Source organism: Lissotriton helveticus, chromosome 3_1 (genome assembly GCF_964261635.1).
Source record: "Lissotriton helveticus chromosome 3_1, aLisHel1.1, whole genome shotgun sequence".
NCBI classification, from domain to species: domain Eukaryota; kingdom Metazoa; phylum Chordata; class Amphibia; order Caudata; family Salamandridae; genus Lissotriton; species Lissotriton helveticus.
In genome coordinates this window covers 688,323,974-688,342,807 of record NC_136061.1, presented here as the reverse complement: position 1 = coordinate 688,342,807, position 18,834 = coordinate 688,323,974, and the positions used below count along the sequence as shown (strand labels likewise).

At 47.2% G+C, this 18,834-nt stretch overlaps 1 protein-coding gene and 1 long non-coding RNA gene across 3 annotated transcripts in view; one reads left to right on the top strand and one right to left on the bottom strand.

The window, feature by feature from the left end:
• The window catches only part of VPS13C (vacuolar protein sorting 13 homolog C), a 2,773,485-nt gene that overhangs the window by 1,163,292 nt on the left and 1,591,359 nt on the right, over positions 1 to 18,834 (top strand). For both annotated transcript variants that reach the window (XM_078680824.1, XM_078680823.1), the window contains exon 39: positions 13,305 to 13,364. In XM_078680824.1, the coding sequence (XP_078536950.1) occupies positions 13,305 to 13,364 (60 nt within the window). The remainder of the gene's footprint in view (positions 1 to 13,304; positions 13,365 to 18,834) is intronic.
• LOC144822865 (uncharacterized) overlaps positions 1 to 18,834 on the bottom strand; it is a 790,049-nt gene that overhangs the window by 277,883 nt on the left and 493,332 nt on the right. The window lies entirely within an intron of this gene.

Sequence of the window (18,834 nt, the reverse complement as noted above, 5' to 3'; positions counted from 1 at the left end):
TGACAGGCAGGGTGTGTCGATTGCCATGCTTCAAGAAACACATTTATTACCAGATAGCTCTCCCCTCTTTGCGTCCAGATGGGCCTCCTGCACGGTTTTCTCTTCCTACTCCAACTATGCCAGGGGGGTTACAATCCTGGTTAGACGTGGAATGAAGTTCACACCTGCCGGGACAGAGGCGGATTCGAGTGGCAGATACTGCATGGTCTGGGGGCAATTATACTCGCAGACTGTCCTGTTTGCATGCTATTATGGTCCCAACACCGACGACACTTCCCCACTTCTCACAATGTGGGGCAAGATTCAAACACTGGGCATAGGCCCCGTCATATTGGGAGGTGACTTTAATACTTCAATTGTGCCGGCCCACGACAGGTCTCACCCCCAGGCTGCACACTACTCCCATACTCAGCGTGCGCTGTCCTCTATCACTGCTGAACACCACTATATAGATGCTTGGAGACACTTACATCCTTCCCTCAAACAGGGCACTCATTACTCTGCAGTACACTCCACATGGGCGCGGCTAGACTACGTGTTCCTATCAGCTGGCCTCACTCCCTGGCTGGCCGGCGCCCTACACCTTGCCATGACTTTCTCTGACCATTCCCCGGTCCTAATATCACTGCGCATTCCCACTGACACCTCTCCTTACTTGAGTTGGTGCCTTAATCCCGCCCACCTTACAGACTCTGCTTTCCGAGCGGACCTGGAACAGGACATACACGACTTCTTTGAGCGCAATGTGGGGTCGGTATCAACTCTCACGACGGTTTGGGAAGCCTTTAAAGTCACGGTGAGGGGGTGGTGTATCGCTAAGGGAGGCGGCGTCCTCAAATCATTGCGCGGTGAATTGCGTAAACTTGACTCCGAACTACGGGACCTAGAACAGAGAAGAACTCGCGACGCCCGAGACCACGCTTCCAATGGCCTACTTAGGGAAAAGCTGAACGAATACACGGAGGCGGCAGATAGGGAGTGCAAGTTCCTTGGCAAACAGCACACTGCTCGCATCTTCGGCGAAGGAGACAGGCCCGGCAGAGCACTTGCCTCAGCTGTCAGGACCCCTAGATATAATAACTGTCTCCACCCTGCTAGATGAACATCAAATCCCACAAAGGGACCTCACTGAACAACTCTGCATCCTCACACATCACTATTCCATTCTCTACACGTCCCACAGGTCAGCGCCTATTAATCTGAACCCATATCTCGACGACACCGCCATTGCATGGCTTGGCCCAACCCAGCAAGAATTTCTACACCACACTCTTGAAATAGATGAAATAAAGGACGCTATCATGTCTATGAAATCAGGCAAGGCGCCTGGCTCCGACGGGTTGCCAATTGACTTTTACAAAGCCTACATACATATACTCGCCCCAATCTTAAAATAAGTCTATTATTCTGCCCTTGAGGAGGGAACTCTACCGTCCTCTATGCGCGAAGCCCTTTAAACATCCCTCCTGAAGCCTGGCAAGCCACCGCAGCACTGTGACTCCTACAGGCCCCTCTCGTTGCTCAATACTGACGTAAAGATATTGGCGAAGGTACTTGCAACGCGCCTTAACCTGCTGATGGAACGCTTGATTTTACCTGACCAAGCAGGATTTGTCCACAACAGGGCGACTTCCCATAATTTATGCACCCTTCAGGCTGTACTGCAGGACATTAACCCTCGCTGTTAAGCGGCTGCTGTGTTCCTCAACGCTACTAAAGCGTTCGACTCCCTTGAATGGGATTACCTCTTGGCCCTTCTCGAACGAATGGGAATTCCATGCAGCTTCCTAGATTGGATTAAACTGCTATATCATAACCCATGTGCTTCAGTCCTACTAAATGGCGCTAGGTCGGCCCTTTGACATTCATAGAGGCACCAGACAGGGTTGCCCTCTTTCCCCTGTCCTTTTTGCGATCGCCATCGAACCGTTAGCGGCTAAACTTTGGCAGCATCATAACCACCGCTCTCTGATATACCCAGAGCGCCACCTACTAGTTGCACTGTATGCTGACGACATAACCCTGTATGTACACAAACCGCGCGAGAACCTCAATCCCATCCTGCGTGAAATTACTAGATTTGGTGCCATATCAGGCATACAAATCAACTGGTCGAAGTCTGCTCTCTTCCCCTTAACGGATAAGACTGAGCAGTTTCCCCTGGACTATCCCTTGATGTGGGAACCAGAGGAGTTCAAATACCTTGGCATCATTGTCTCCTGAAGCCGAGAGGAACTCATTAGGGCCAACTATGGCACTGTCCTGGATAAATTGATTGATACCATCACTAAATGGATCCATCTCCCACTTTCCATGGCGGGGCGTATTTCCCTTATCAAGATGGTTGTCCTTCCCAAGCTGCTCTACCTCTTCACCAATATACCGTACAGTCCGGGATCCCATTTTTTCCGTTCCCTCAATTCCCAACTGTCGCGCCTAATATGGGGCGGCAAGCAGGCCAGGATTAGCTTGCAGACACTCATGCTACCCTACCACCAAGGTGGATTTGATGTCCCAAACTTCCAACGCTATTACGACTGTGCCCAGGGCCACTTCGTCGCTTACTGGCTTCACCCTCCCCGCTTCATGGCCCACTTGGCGGTGGAGGACGGCTATATGAGGTCTGTGCGACCGTCGGGGTACTTATACACTACGCCTCGAGTCACAGACCGAGACCCAACCACAGTTGATTGCACTGTTCTGGCTTGGAAGCGCCTGCCAGATCACATGGAAGTAGAGTTTCTTTACTCTCCACTTATGCCCCTAGCGCACGACCCAAGATTGCGCATGGCTTGTGAAGAGATTGGACGAAAATTGCTCACGAAATTGGCAATCCACAAGAGGGGCGACTTATACCTCCAGGGACAATTCCGAACAGCGGCACAGTTCTTTGGGGAGACTACTCCCTCCGTAATGGAAACGTTCCTCTATGTACGGCTCCGTCAAAATGTTAGGGCAGTTACTCCTTCCTTCCCTGACGAGCCAGACACCCTGGCCCCCCTGCACACGCTCCTACAAACAGACTCCCCAAAACACGTGGTGTCCATGCTCTACAGACATTCACAGCCAGCTCCATCCCCCCCCCCGCTTAGAGCCCGCGGCGACTGGGACAGCGACCTAGACGCCCCGATGTCGGACGAGCAATGGGAGGAAAGCTGCTCCCACACTAATGCGGTGACCGGTAATGCCCATCTCAGGCTGATTCATTTCAAATTCTTGCATCGAATCTAATTTACTCCCTCCAAACTATTCCGGCTCGGTCTGCGCGATAACGACCAATGCCTCAGATGCAGGGGCGAGGGAGCTGACTTCTTTCACCTGGCGTGGACATGCCCTGCTGTAGAGGAATATTGGCATGATGTTTTTGAGGCGCTGTCAGACATGGTCGGGGTGGATATAGATCCCTGTCCAAAGGTTGCCCTGTTAGGCCACATGGCCCCAGCGGTGAAGTCAAATAGGAAATTTTTCGCACTGTGCCTCCCGTTGGCTAAACGACACGTGGCATGCAAATGGGGCAGGGGCCGTGCGCCTAAGTTCAAGATGTGGCTCAACACCATGGTCACCTGGCAAGAACACCTTCACAACTATGCCGACCTCCTACCACACATGTCCCGTCCCAAAGATCTCTGGGGGCCCCTTACTGCCTATCTTCTTCGTGAGCAGGGTGAAGCCTCTTCGGATACATGAAATTACGCTGGAACTCTCTAACCTCACCCCTCTCCCTCACCCAAATCTTGCCCTGACCCCTCCACCTGCCTTGCCTCTGGTCTCCTCTCCCCCCCCTCCCCCCCTCCCCCCCCTGATGTTATCCTACGCACAGATGCGCTTGCACACTAGGCTCTGTGGTGCCTCTCCCAGGACTTCCATATGCTTTTTGAACCATTCGGCGACCTGACTTCATATCTCGCTGGCTTATGATGCCTGGCGCTGGGCTGCTCCATGACCTGTTCCTGATGCCAGACCGCATACTCACTTCACTGACATGTTACACATATCACTTCTACTATGGCCTTTGCACTTTATTTCCCTCACGGGTTGGATTTGAAATGTTCCCTCCCCCCCCCCCCCACCGCCCGCCCCCCTCTTTGCCCCTCCCCTCCCATGTCAGCCTGACGTACAACGTGAGTACGGAGCAACGCTAACCCCGGCGAAGGTGGCTCCATCTTCTACCTATCGCCACCGCATGGCTCCTCACCTCAAGATCCTTTCATCCACATACAATGTATGGTGGTACATCATGGGAGGGGTCAGTTTCGTTTGGTGTTTTGCTGTTGGTAAAAAAATGATAAAAGAAACCTCAAAGTATGATGCTTGTATACACAATGCTTCCGTGCCATTATTATAATGTACACGTCATCTAACCATACAACTTTTATACCGCGGCCGGCCCAGAAGGGTTGTAGGCGACATGCTGTGTCTAACTTCTGTAGTCTTGCATTCCTGCTGTTGAGTCCATCCTGGACTAGTTCCATGGTAGCTGCCGGCCTGCCGCCGCAGGTTGTAGGCGTGAAGCTGTGTACTGACCTTTCCTTTGTTATCAATAAAGGTTTAAAAAAAAAACCAAAAAAAAAACGTTGTCAATGAGGTGTGGACGGGTGGCGCTGGTCCCCTGTCTCCTCAGAGGCAGCAATTACAACCCCAGGTCGCTGTCACAGTGAGAGGATAGAGCACAGTAGTAGCCTTCCTCTTGGGACCACCATACCCATCCTGATAGGGCTTGACTAGGTTTCCCTTTAACCATATTTTCTAGAACCCCAGCAGACATGCTCTGAATAAAAATGCATGTTTACATTTGAACATTCCCACATTTACCTCATACACTTTTAACTCTAACTACCCACCTGTATAAAAAGATACCTTTCTTCATCAGACACTAAACTGTAGGTAACGCTGTCACGCCGAAGCCCAACATTCCCAAACTGCCTGTGATAACTCTTAACGTCGACAGCTTATCCCACTACATTAATGGTTAGAAAAGCCTTACTTTTTCTGGTCTCCATCAGCCAAACATTGCTCTCTTTCAGACCCTTTAAAAGTCAGATGTGAAAGCGCTTACAGCTAACTTTTAAAGGGCCTTTTGGGAATACTTACCGACGCTGCATTGTAGGATGTCACAGAGGCCGGTAGTAAACACAAAAGATGGCGGCAGGAGCATTTGATACGTATTCACTAAGTATGCTCCTGTAGCCATCTTTTGTGTTCCCTGCCGGCCTCACTGGAAACCTAGAAATGGCAAGGCAAGGTCCGCGGTCCGCCAATGAAGGCCTGCTGGGTCACTGGTGGCCTGCGGGCCGTACTGTGAGTCGCACGGTGCTAAGGGAATGCCAGTGCCCAGACAAGTTTGTTAGGCCCAGAATATCCCTTAACCTGGGAGGGATCCCTGGGACTGTTCCAATTATACGCCCATATTGATGTTAGTACCGATGTTACGCTTATGGTGAAGGTTTTGGCAAACTGCTTAAAAAAAGTCACCTCTAAACTAAGACACCCCTCTCAAGTAAGGTTTGCACCACAGCGTTAGTCTGTCAACCACCTTCGTACAGTATCGCACATTTCTGGCATGTGAAAGATGACCTAGACAAACAGGTTCTCCTCTCATTAGACCAGTGCTTTACAAACGTTTTAGAACCACGACCCAACTTTTAGAATTACAAACTTTAGCGGCCAACCTTGCTTTAATGGACATGAGGTGGGCGATTTTTTTTAATGGAACGAAGAAGTTTGGTGTCTGCCCGTAAACCAGTCCACCAACTACCACTCATTTGCAAGATCATTGGAAAAGGCTGTCTATCTTTGGCAAGCTCGTTGAGAAAGCAGTTTATGTTCAACTCCAAGATCACATCAATTCTAACCATCTCCGGCACTACTCCCAGTCTGGCTTTTGATTACAATACAGAGCTGCTACCTTGCATATCGCAGATGATGCCTTCAACCACAGATGAAGGTGACCCCTGCTTTTTGATATTGCTGGAATTCTCAGATGCCTTTGACTCAGTCAAGCATCCCACCTCATATGCACCCTGGAGTCCCTGATAAGATCCAAAAGACACCTTTACAACTGACTCCAGTTTGTTCACATGGGCAACTCTAGGTCCCACAAGATCCCTATCACCGGTGGTATCCGCCAGGGTTCCATACTGTCTCCAATTATCTTTAACCTCTACATGGAGCCACTTGATGATCCACTCAAATTTATTGCATCAAGATTTACCAATATGCTTTTGAAACACAAAGTCCCCTCTGCTTCAGACATACAGTGCCTCAAATACTGCCTGCACATATCCAGGCCTGGATGTTCAGCACCTGCCTCAAACGCAAGCCAACTAAGACAGAATGTCCATTATTTGCTAAGAACAAATTCCCCTTTTATTACATATGTTACCCCTAAGGTAGGCCCTAAATAACTCTAAGGGCAGGGTGCCATGTAAGTAAAAGGTAGGACATGTGTGTTTAATCTTTACATGTCCTGGTAGTGACAAACACTCACATTTGTGCTTCACTGCTGTGAGGCCTACTCCTCTCATAGGCTATCATTTGGAACCCTCTTGTACCCTTTTTAGTAGTAACTCCCTATTAGAAAGGAGTAGGTGCATGATGGTTAATATCTTTGAAAGGGTCTTGATAGATCATACATGCTGGAGAAGTTGGATTTAATCTTACTGCTTCAGAAATAAAAATATTTAGAGAGTGGGCATTTCTCTGCACTTACTGTTCTGTGTGCCTTACAGCCTGTCTCAAATACACATCTGGGAAGGCTGACAGCTACACTTTGTACATTCCCACAAACAAACAAGTATAGGTGTCTCTGAGTACCAATCTACATACATCTGCATTCTGATGGACTTGTCTGGGCAGGATGAAAGGGAAGGGCCAACACTTCACTTGAATACGCAGTGACCTGTCCCCGCACGAAGGACTTATTACCCCCAACAGATAGTCTGGCAGACAGGATTGGTTTGAAAGGGATACTTGTGCACTTCAGAGACTTGCTTTGAGGTCACCCCCACATGAAATACACTTTTGTGTATAAATACTGGGTCTCTGAACCCCTGAAATATGACATTACTGGACTTGTAGCTGAAACTCTACTGGAAAAACTGCTGTGATGCTTATGGACTCAACTGGACTGTTTATCTGGAATACCTGCTCTTCTGTTTGTTGCCCTGCTGCCTGCTGCTCTCTGACCCTGCCGAAGGATTGCTGGATACTGCCTTCGCTCCAAGTGATTTTCAATGACTTCTTGACTTGCCCGCTATTGCTTGAGACTCAGGAATATCAAAGTCACTACCCCTGCTCCTCTGCCTTGCACAATGGAAGTGGCCCAGAGGCCTGCAGCACTGATTACAACTCATCTCTTGTCTGTGTGTGGTAAAACCAGCACATTGACCCGGTTACAGGAGTAACATTGCTGCATCGCAACCAGTGTTTTGCCTTCAGAGATAGTCGCATGAGCGTATCACCAGTGCGACAGCTAAGTGAGATGGACACATCCCTTTGACTGCATAGCAGAACCTGGTGCATTGCTCAACACCTCTCGTCTATGGCACATATCTTCAAAACTAACACATTGTCTTGGATAGCTTGACTCCAGTGGTGTGGAGAGCATGGGACTCACGTCTGAGCATACCCATCCCACTCGGGATGACAAATGCAAAAACAATTATTGATGGACAGAATGCAGAACAATGTCATACATTCACCCCAGTACAGAGATCTGGGCCTAAATCCATCGTTTTTTTTTCACTCCACACCACCCCAGGTCAGATATGGCCATATGCAAATCAGCCTTGACCCTGTGCCTCATGGGAACAGTCCAGCCCGAACTGCCAAGCCATGTCTTTCCTGGACCGGAATCGAGCATCCAAGGACAGGTTTCTGGCTATCAGCCTTCATCAGCCTGGATAGCTTGACTCCAGTGGTGTGGAGAGCATGGGACTCACGTCTGAGCATACCCATCCCACTCGGGGTGACAAATGAAAAAACAACAATTGATGGACAGAATGCAGAACAATGTCATACATTCACCCCAGTACAGAGATCTGGGCCTAAATCCATCGTTTTTTGCACTCCACACCCCTCCAGGTCAGATATGGCCATATGCAAATCAGCCTTGACCCTGTGCCTCATGGGAACAGTCCAGCCCGAACTGCCAAGCCATGTCTTTCCTGGACCGGAATCAAGCATCCAAGGACCGGTTTCTGGCTATCAGCCTTCATCAGCCTGGATAGCTTGACTCCAGTGGTGTGGAGAGCATGGGACTCACGTCTGAGCATACCCATCCCACTCGGGGTGACAAATGCAAAAACAACAATTGATGGACAGAATGCAGAACAATGTCACACATTCACGCCAGTACAGAGATCTGGGCCTGAATCCATCATCCATCGCTTGGCAATTCGGGCTGGACTGTTCCCATGAGGCACAGGGTCAGACTGATTTGCATATAGCCATGTCTGAACTGGGGTGGCAGAGTGGGCTAAAGAACGGTGATGGATTAAACCCATATCTTTTGACTGGTTGTGAGTGTTTGATTGATTCAGATGCTCCGTCCATCACCACCCCTTTTTGTACCGTTTTGGCCGCCATACCTGTGGCAGGGTATGCTCAGACGTGAGTCCCTTGCTTACTTTGCCACTGGATTCAAACAAGCCGGGCTGAAGAAGGCTGTAATGCCAGAAACCGGTCCTCTGAAGCTTGTTTCCGGTCCAGGGTAGGCATGTCTTGGCAGTTCGGGCTGGACTGTTCCCATGAGGCACAGGGTCAGACTGATTTGCATATAGCCATGTCTGAACTGGGGTGGCAGAGTGGGCTAAAGAACGGTGATGGATTAAACCCAGATCTTTTGACTGGGTGTGAGTGTTTGACTGAATCAGATGCTCCCTCCATCACCACCCCCTTTTGTACCGTTTTGGCCGCCATAACTGTGGCAGGGTATGCTCAGACGTGAGTCCCTTGCTCACTTTGCCACTGGATTCAAGCAAGCCGAGCTGAAGAAGGCTGTAATGCCAGAAACCAGTCCTCTGAAGCTTGTTTCCGGTCCAGGGAAGGCATGGCTTGGCAGTTCGGGCTGGACTGTTCCCATGAGGCACAGGGTCAGACTGATTTGCATATAGCCATGTCTGAACTGGGGTGGCAGAGTGGGCTAAAGAACGGTGACGGATTAAACCCAGATCTTTTGACTGGTGTGAGTGTTTCATTGATTCAGATGCTCCGTCCATCACCATCCCCTTTTGTACCGTTTTGGCCGCCATAACTGTGGCAGGGAATGCTTAGACGTGAGTCCCTTGCTCACTTTGCCACTGGATTCAAGCAAGCCGGGCTGAAGAAGGCTGTAATGCCAGAAACCGGTCCTCGGAAGCTTGTTTCCGGTCCAGGGAAGGCAAGGCTTGGCAGTTCGGGCTGGATTGTTCCAATGAGGCACAGGGTCAGACTGATTTGCATATAGCCATGTCTGAACTGGGGTGGCAGAGTGGGCTAAAGAACGGTGATGGATTAAACCCAGATTTTTTGACTGGGTGTGAGTGTTTGATTGATTCAGATGCTCCGTCCATCTCCACCCCCTTTTGTACAGTTCAAATTGTGTGGGCATAAAGAATATTGAACTGACCTGCAAATTATCCATTGTGGTAATCAACAGTCAATTGCACCTTTGCTCAATTCGTGCATATATCTATATGTTTTGATACATTAGTAGATATTAGGGACTCCACGTAGGAAGGCAAGGACACCAAAGAGGGTGTAGTACTTCACTAGAACTTGTCGTTAAGTTCACAACCCTGTAACTGAATAACCCTTACAGTATGCAATATTTCGTTTGGCTGAGAGATTATTGTACATTTTTTTTTAACTAAAGGCACGCACTGGTCTGGACAATACTCTTTCTAACAGATTCTTCAAGCAACAGATTTCTCAGTGTTTGAGTAGTCCCCAGGCATTAGAATGGATTCAGAAACATTCACAATTCACCAACAACTCTGTGCACCAGTAGATGGAGCGAGCAGTGTAGGTCTGCACTGAACCCGTTCCACTCTGGAAATGATGTACAAAGCTCGTTTAAGTGCCACTCCTGGACTCTGATGTGAGTTCCTTTCTTTCCAGACCAACCGATGCAGATCTGGAGCTAACTCATCTGTTTGAGACTCCTATTACCTCAACATTTTTAAATGTCACCTCAAAAAACACCGGGTTTAAAGCCTTTTAGGGACTACTGGGACAAATCTCTGTGACAGACCCTCATCAGGTTTGCCTGTGGTGCCCGGGGTAAAGTCATGTCAAAGGCCTGCAGTGAATGCATACCCGCCACTGTCGAGGCACCGCATACTCTACTCGAGCTTTCACAAGAGAGAATACATACTCTCTGTAGGAGAGTAGGGTCTACTTCCTATGGTCACCCCCACTTTTTGCTGTGATATTCTGGTTTTTCGACTTTAGTGTGGCTGTGGGCCTGCTAATCAGACCCATAGCCCAGCTGTTCTCTCTCTAAATTGATACCATGTACTTTAGGTACATACCAGATTGGGTGTTGGGTCACCTTTGTGAACCCTAGTATAGTGTACCATAGGTACCCAGGGCATAGGTGCATCCAAGGCCTACCAGGGGCTGCAGCATGTATTATGCCACCTCTGGCTGGCCATCTAAACTGACACCACAGGCTGATCACTCAGCTTGGGTAAGGTGGTGTAATCACCCCATTACTTAGATATAGTATATCTATATCTACCTTATATATAGACACATAGTAACCTATAAGTCACTCCTATGGCAGGCCTTAACAATCCTGGAGGCAGAGTGCTTGGTTTTATGTGAGAGGGTGCCCTAGCATGAGCTGAGCCCCTCTACAGCTTTCGGAACTATCTCCTTATAGCTGTTCTATAATATAGCCATACCATATACTCTTAAGTGAATTATAATCCTTGCGGTTAATGCTAACTTTGGTTTGGCTTTATCAAAACATGTCGTGTAAGGTGTCAATCACTTTGGAATACTACCCCCCTGCCAGTTCTGGCGGTGGGGGTAGCATTCCACCCTTTTAGAGGAAAAAGACATGTATGTTCCTACTTTACCCGGTTAAAGTTAAACAGAGCTTCAGCATCACAAAATGGATGCTACTGCCACAGACACGAGTCTGACCTCCTGCAGCTGGACGAAACTCCAGCAAGGTAGGCCTGGTTAATAGGTTTCCTGTCAAGGGTGGTGCTAGCACCTCCCCAGACAGCCTGTAGTGTATTGGGGCAGGGTGCGTTGAATGGAAAGATGATTTTACTGACACTGCCTGGGGCACACAAGGTGCTCCATGCATAGCCCGGTTCAAACCAGTTGCTGGGGCACTCCAGCCATGCTCTGGCGCGAAACTGGACAAAGGGAAAGGGTGTAACCACCCCCTTCCCAGGTCCACCCATAGGGGGGACCTAGCAGGTAATCCAGCCCCTAAAATCAGTATAAAGATATGAGCTGTGTCCCCAGGACTTTAGATTATCCTGGAACGAAACTCTGATACGAAACTCTTGGACCTTCAATGTTCTATTTCGACTAGAAGACTGAAGACAACTCCCTTGTGGTCAAGGAGTGACCACCCTGTGCAAACAGGCACCACCAGTAACTTGCTGGTTTGCTTTGTTGATGCTCCTGCTGGAACCCGAAGACTCAGCGACACAGGAACTGGACTTCCAGACTTCTACGACTCTGATCCACAATCACAGCAAAGCTGAAACCTGTGGCGGACACGAGAGACGTGGGACCGGACACCCTGGACTTCCTGCAGTTAGCTAACTGCATCGACTCCTGAGTTAACTCGCAGTTGTGCATTGGGGTACGAGAAGCCCCAGACCCGAGCGCCGTTTGCGCGCAAGCTCAGCCCTCCACACTCCAAGAGTGCCGCGTGGGGCCTGCTCCTGCATTTCAGCTTGATGCGTCTTCCTGGTTGCTAGCCCGCTGGCTAGTTAGCTCTCTGAAGACTTCTTTTTGAATTTACACCACTGGCCTAGTTGCTCCAGGCTTGCTCCAGCTTCCCTACAACAGAAAAGCCCCCCAGACCTTGCTGGTCTGACTCGAAGCCAATCTTCACTTCCTGCGTGGGTTGCGGTTGCCAAGGCTTGTTGGGTCCAATCCGGATGCCGACACCGCAGTCAACTAGATCCTTCGTGGGAGAGCTTGAATCCAGCTCCTGGCCTTCGACCTACCCCAGATGACCCTGCTGTTGTATCACAGCTCCCCTATCCTGAAAGCTTGAGAGTACAGACTTCTGAAGGAATTCCAAACTACCCCCCCTGATCGGGAGTCAAATGGGTGGCGACGATTGGAAAGAGAGTCTTCTCATCCAACATATTGGTGCTTTGATCTGTAAATTCCAGCTGCCTTCTTGAGTGCTATTTCCATGCCCGTTGGATTCGGTGGCTTAAGTGCTTTCAGGTGTTCCTGAAGATCTCCGACCTATCAAATCACAATGCACTATTGTCTGGACAGGCAGGTTTGCAGAGAGGGGCATGTTCCCTGCTCAGTGCTGTAGGACCTTCTGGTTTGAGATGTTTCACAGACCCACCTCGGAATAGGTACTGCTTTGGTATTTATTAAAAGGGTGAGGAATTTGCGACTAGAAGTCTCTATCAGAAGAACAAGTTACCTACCTTTGGTAATGCTCTTTCATGTAGAGACTCTGTCTTGCAGATTCCTCATTGACCCTCCCTCCCCCCATTTTGTGCTTGGACTTTCTCTATTATTAACAAACAAAGTCTAGGAATCTGGAAACCAGTCAACCAGTTTGCTATTGGGGTTCTGCCGTGCACAGTCTCAAAAGCAATCTATGTCTGCACACGGAAGTGGCGCCTATATCAACTCTACACATCATTTATGGAGCCCAACACCACCATTGTGGAGCTTCTCAGCGCCACCCACTGGCACTCTGAAGTACTGCTGAAATAATTCAGCATCCAGTCTGATCCCTGGGGAATATTCAAAATGTGAGTAATCTCTGGTTAGATGGAGTCTCTACCAGAAAGAGCACTATTGAAGTTAAGTAACTTGTTTATTGTGAATGTTGTTTGACTTCTGAGTTCTAACCTCTTGCCCATTCACATTAAACCCTATGAAATCTTTGACTCCTTGCCCTCGCTGCTCTGACAGTGCAGAAAGGGTGTATTTCGTCCCTTTTTGCAGAGCCCTGGTAGAGCTTCCCCTGAAATTGACCTCAGTCGCCATGGTCTGAGAGAAAGAGGTGTCTCAAAGGTAACATATTTATCAAGTGAAAAATGTTGTTTTTATTCCCGTATTTGTATGTTTACTCATAAAAACATTTTGTTTATAAATAGGCTGACCGGAATGGACCACATTTTAAAACCGTTTACAAGAATACAGAACAAACTATGAATGTAAGTTGTAAGAATGTAATATTTGATTGTTTATAATATACTTTTAATAAATCTCTTGCTGAGATGAATATTTTACAAGCAGTACCCAGTGATCTAATTGCCAATGGAAATGTGTTGTTTGTGAAATGACTTCACCGGGAGTAAAGTGTGTGATAAAATTACAAATGATGGATTATGTACAACCCTATAATAAAACTATGAAGCAGTTTTGCTTGTGTTCCTATGCTATTGTGTACTGCAGGAAAGCAACATCAGGCGATTTGGCTTCTACCTTGTTCTAGATATCCGCTGTTTACTTTCAGAAGGATAGCGTTATTATTACGAGTTACAGCACTTTTTTATTGTTATGATGTTTATATTGTTTTGCTTTATATTTAACACCATTGTCATCAATAATTAGGGGCAAAGTGGCCTCTTAGACAATCAGCTGTCCCGCCGACCCATCAGGCGGGAAGACCATCAGCCCTATTGCAACATCCTCATCTGTCTGACAGGGAAGCAACCCTGTGTTGCTGCTGTGGCGACTCCCTTCTTATCTCTAAAAGACTGCTGAGTGGGCACCACATTTAAATCACGCACTCGGCTCTCGAAAGTAGGAGTTTGTTGTACCAACGATAAAAGAAATAGCCCCAACATGCAGGGTGTTTTTCTCCCTGCACGTGGGATGTAACTGTCCATTTTCTTTACCTGTATCATCTATGCTTTGCATGGTGCACATGCAGGGTAAATTAGTGACAGTCGCCCTGCCCAAAAAAGAACATGGTGACTGTTTCTCCAACCTCGCAGTACTTTAGCAGAGGTGAGGCGTTTACAAAGGCGGAGCTGTGAGCATATTCTCTTGCTTCAAAAAGGTCCTGAAACTCCTTTTCCTCAACCAATACTTTACCGACCAAGTCAACCATCCTAGGCATCAATAACATTATGGTCTCCCCCCTCTCTAGGACCTTCAGGTTGGAGGTTGTCTGACTGTTTCAACCCCCTGCATCTTCCCCCCTCACTGGATACATAAGTTTTTTGTCTTTGCTTTTATCTTTATGCATCCTCATTTCCTGCGATGTTGTGTAATAAAATGCTTTCCCGGACTGAAAATTAAAATCGATGTAATTTGGCAGACGTCTTCCTCCACCAAACTCTAATCGGTCTCATTCTGTGTTCTCTTATATGCAATGTCCTTTACTCCCTTCATTTATGTTTTAGTTATAAGGCTGATTTCATACGTGGACTATTGTTTTATCTTAATATGAAAGTTTAGTTTGGTTACTATTAAAACACAACTTTAGCGTTTCTTTTTTATTTAGAAGAGATGGGAAAAGGCACCTAAAGAGAGAGAAAGTCAGGTTGAGAGGGAAAATAAATCTTCCCATAGAAAGGAGCAAAGCAACGGAAATACTGCGGGGCATATTTACAATAGAAGTGGCGGAGCACGGCATTCACCTCCTCGGCTTAATGTCACGCCTACCACTTCAAAAATGCAGTGGTGCAGCCCTGCGTTTCCTCCTGCTCCGAGGCTAAATAATGCTGCCAAGCACCAACGTTGGCACCCTATCATCATAGTGCAAGGGTGTCTGCATTGCAGTGAAAGATTGTTTGTGCAGAAAGGTGTACGTTCCTGCACATAAACAATCTTTAAATTGCATTTTGTAACTTCTATGTGTGCTGCTTAATGCAGCACACATAGAAGTTGCAAAACGTAATTTAAAGATTGTTCATGTGCAGGAAGGGACACCTTCCTGCACATAAACAATCAATGGAGTTTTGCTGTTTCCATATGTGCTGCACAACGTAGCACACATGGAAACAGCAAAACCAAGAAGACATTAAACATTTCTGCTTGTTGCACCAGGTTAAAACCAGGTTTTCCCTGGTCTTAATTTTGGCAGTGCCCCATATATACGCCACCCTTGTGAATAAGGGGCAGTGTCAAAACCAATGGGCATTGCAGCAGAACATCCACCGCAACATCCATTGCCCTCCCCGTTCAAGATAAGTATAGCGTGAAAGGGTGCCTTATATACAAAGCAGCGTTAAGCCACGTTGAGGCGCTTAATGCTGCCTTCAAGTAAGGCAAAGCCCCTATCACTACCACAGCATCGTGAAAAGTTATGTTTTGGTGGCGATATGTTCTTAGAAATATGCCCCTACATGTGGTAATCAAACAGAGAATAGCTCTGCTGGAATGGAATAGAGAACACTATATCATTATTTGATATAAAGTAGGTATTATATATGGATCAACAAGGGAGTAAATACATCACCCCTCAATTTGAATGATATTCTGAATGGCAGTAAGCTAGCAAGCAAAGTGAGTAAGCATCAACCTGCATAGGTAAGTTCAAGGGTCACCCCAAGGAAATTTCGGAACAAGGATGCCACATGGTGCAGTTTATTGCATTTTCTATCCTACATCCTTTCTTAGCTTTCCTTGCATCAAGCCACCTTACATCGATCAGTCATATTTTCTTCGCTATTGTCTTCCTTCATTATATCTTCCCTCTAATCACAGCTTTCCTTGTTCATTTCCTTCCCTTTTTCCATCTTTTTTAATCCTTCTATCCTTTGTGTTGTCCTTCCATTTTCTGTTTTCAATTTCATCCTTTTTCCTATTCATGCACTCTTCTATCGTTCCTTCTATCATGTATCTTCAAATTCAAATTCTTCCTTCCAAGTTTGTAATTTCCTTCTTTCTTTCTGGCATCTTTACCTTCCATCCATGCTTTCATCTTCTTTAACTCCATCCTTACACCTATCCTGCTCCACTTCCTTTCTTCTATCTTTACTTTCATATCCTTCCTCCTTCCTCCCTTCAATCTTTATTTTTATCTTCTTCCTTACTTCTGTCTTCATTGTATCCCTTTGCATTTATTAGCTTCTGTGCAAAAGACCTGGGAGTCAAACATCAAAGCTGATAGGGACCAAAAAATAATATTCCTGTGAGCTCAGTATCGGATAGAGATTCCGCAACTTTGAATTCTCTCCAGGCACCAGATTTTTTAGCAGCAGTACTTCTGCGCGTCAGCAGTGGGTGTTGCACGACTCCGTAGCAACATTGTCCATGCATGCAACGTCACTAAAATCCATATAATATGCCCTCCTTTGCGCTGACATCAGTTTACTTTTTTCTCCGTGGATCCGGAGAAGCGGTTACCTTTGGCCGTTTTTTGGTCAACTTTGACGTTTTTCTTTGAAAGAAACAATGTGCCTTTTTACATGCCCTCAGGTTTTAAGGTCTTGCGGGTGCTGTAGTCGGCAGATGTAGGCCATGGACCCAGATATGATTTGTATGTGGTACCTAGGAGAGCACCATGATTCTACGGCATGTGACTCCTGTCACCTACTTTGACTGAAGGTGCCCAGGGTCCGGCAGATTAACCTTCTTGTGGCGCAGATGACAGTCCTCCAAGAAGTCCTGTCACCCTCGATTTACATTTGCACTCCTGGGATCGCCTGCTCAGCTGCTCCAGGGGCATTTTGTGTGGAAGTCTCTGTCCACCTTCCACGGCAAGTCACGACACAAGCTGTCAAAGCTGCGCCATTCCCCCTTCACCTGTGGAGTCAAGAAAAGGGTCTACTCTTCGCCTCCCACATATCCTGGGGCCGGGGCTACTCTGTCCCAGATCAGGGAATATTATTTTTACCTTCATAAGGTTTTTGGGTTTGCACCTCCCTATGGAGTGCACCTAGGCCCCAAGGAGGTACAGGAGGCAGAGAATATGATGACGCCCAAAGGTTCACCCTTGGCATCAGTCCGGCCAGTAGATACCCTATACTCTATGCTGGGGAACAACCCTTCGAACTTACCACCTTCAGCGCCTGCCTCCAAACATACAATGTCGATGTCGACACTGATAGTACACAGCCCTCCCAGGCTACCACTTTTAGTGGCTACACCTGATCGTCTGACACCCATAACTCTGCCGCTAGACGTCTCACCACTTTCTATCGCCGACGCCAATGACTGTGCCTCTCGATGCCGTATAGGGTAGAGTACGATGTCGATGGATTAGGTTGATTCATGCATCGATACTGGGCCATGTGAAGATTGTGTCTAACTTATACATTCTTCCCTCTCTGACCCACCCCTAATGGATGCCAGTTGGGATTTTTAGTTGGGTGAAGCAAGTGGTTTGGCGTCTTCACCTGCCTTGGACCTTCTCTCCCACATCTGGATTTGCTTCAGAGCAAGCTCCTCGTCCCTCTGTAGAACGTGCTATTTCTCATAGATGTCTTCCAGCCCCTGAAGACCTGGCCAGCTCTTAAAGCATCCTGCTCATCATAGCCTTGTGGTTCAGGCTGCTTTGACTGCCCAAAATATTGATTCTGTTCTGCCTAAACCTCCAGACAAGGAGGCGAAAAGATTGGAAACTACTGGCAAGCAAATTTTCGTCTCCACAAGTTCGGCCGTAAGGTCCATTAATACTTCTTGTGTCCTTGCCCGTTTCACACATGCAGTGCAGGATTCTTTGGCAAGGCTACTACCATCCCTTCCAGAGGAGGGACAAGGTGAACTTACTTCCTTGCTCTGTGATGGGCAAGAAGCGGCAAAACTTATGATTCGTTGTGGTATGGATAGCACTGATTCTGTTAGAAATATGGCTTCTTTTGTGGCACTCCTGGTTACGCTAGGTTGCACACTTCTGGGTTTCCTACATGTGGTTAAACAAACATGGTTAGACATGCCATTTGATGGCACTTATCTATTCAGCACACAGATGGATTCTGCTCTGCAGCGTTTCCGCAATAGCCGAGGTGGTACAGATTCATAGTTCTGTTTTTACTTCCATCTGCCTTTATCCTTTTCCACTGTGCAGTTGCACAAAGGGGGGGAATTGGTATTTTGTTTTGTATACATTATGAGAATTTTATGGCAGTATCTATGGTGTTTATACAATTTATGGTCACACCCGAGTGTGGTGTTCCTGCTTTCTACAGGTGTTCTTATTATTTTAACACTGTCAAGGACAGGTTGTTTCTTTTTGGAACCCTATGTGGTTTTAATGCCTAGAGTATAGTTTTTATCTATTTCTCTGATGATGGGCTCCATGCTCAAGAGATCTTTTTCTTAGAGTAAGGGACATTACCTATGTTACCTGCTCTTTGAGGCATTTTCCAGTATGTTTATGAGCATCTTTATATACCTTTTGGTATCCCTTGTAGAGAGCTTTTACTTATCACCTTTAAGGGAGTTTCTATATAGCTTACTGCATGAGATTCCACTAACGATGAATCTCTTCTTCTTTATTATTCAATGTAGGGAGTATCCTTTAGGTGCCTTCCATTGCCCATCGGTTTTGGCTTCGGCTTCCACTGGCTTCCACCGTGACAGTGGAATAGGTGACTCTCCTCTGCAGTCCATGTTGCTCCCCTCCCTCCAAGTCTAGCTTTGACATACTTTCTAAAGTGTCCTGTATTTATTTCACAATTTTCTTGCTATTCATCGGCACGCTGGACTTTTATAACTTTCTATGGTGCA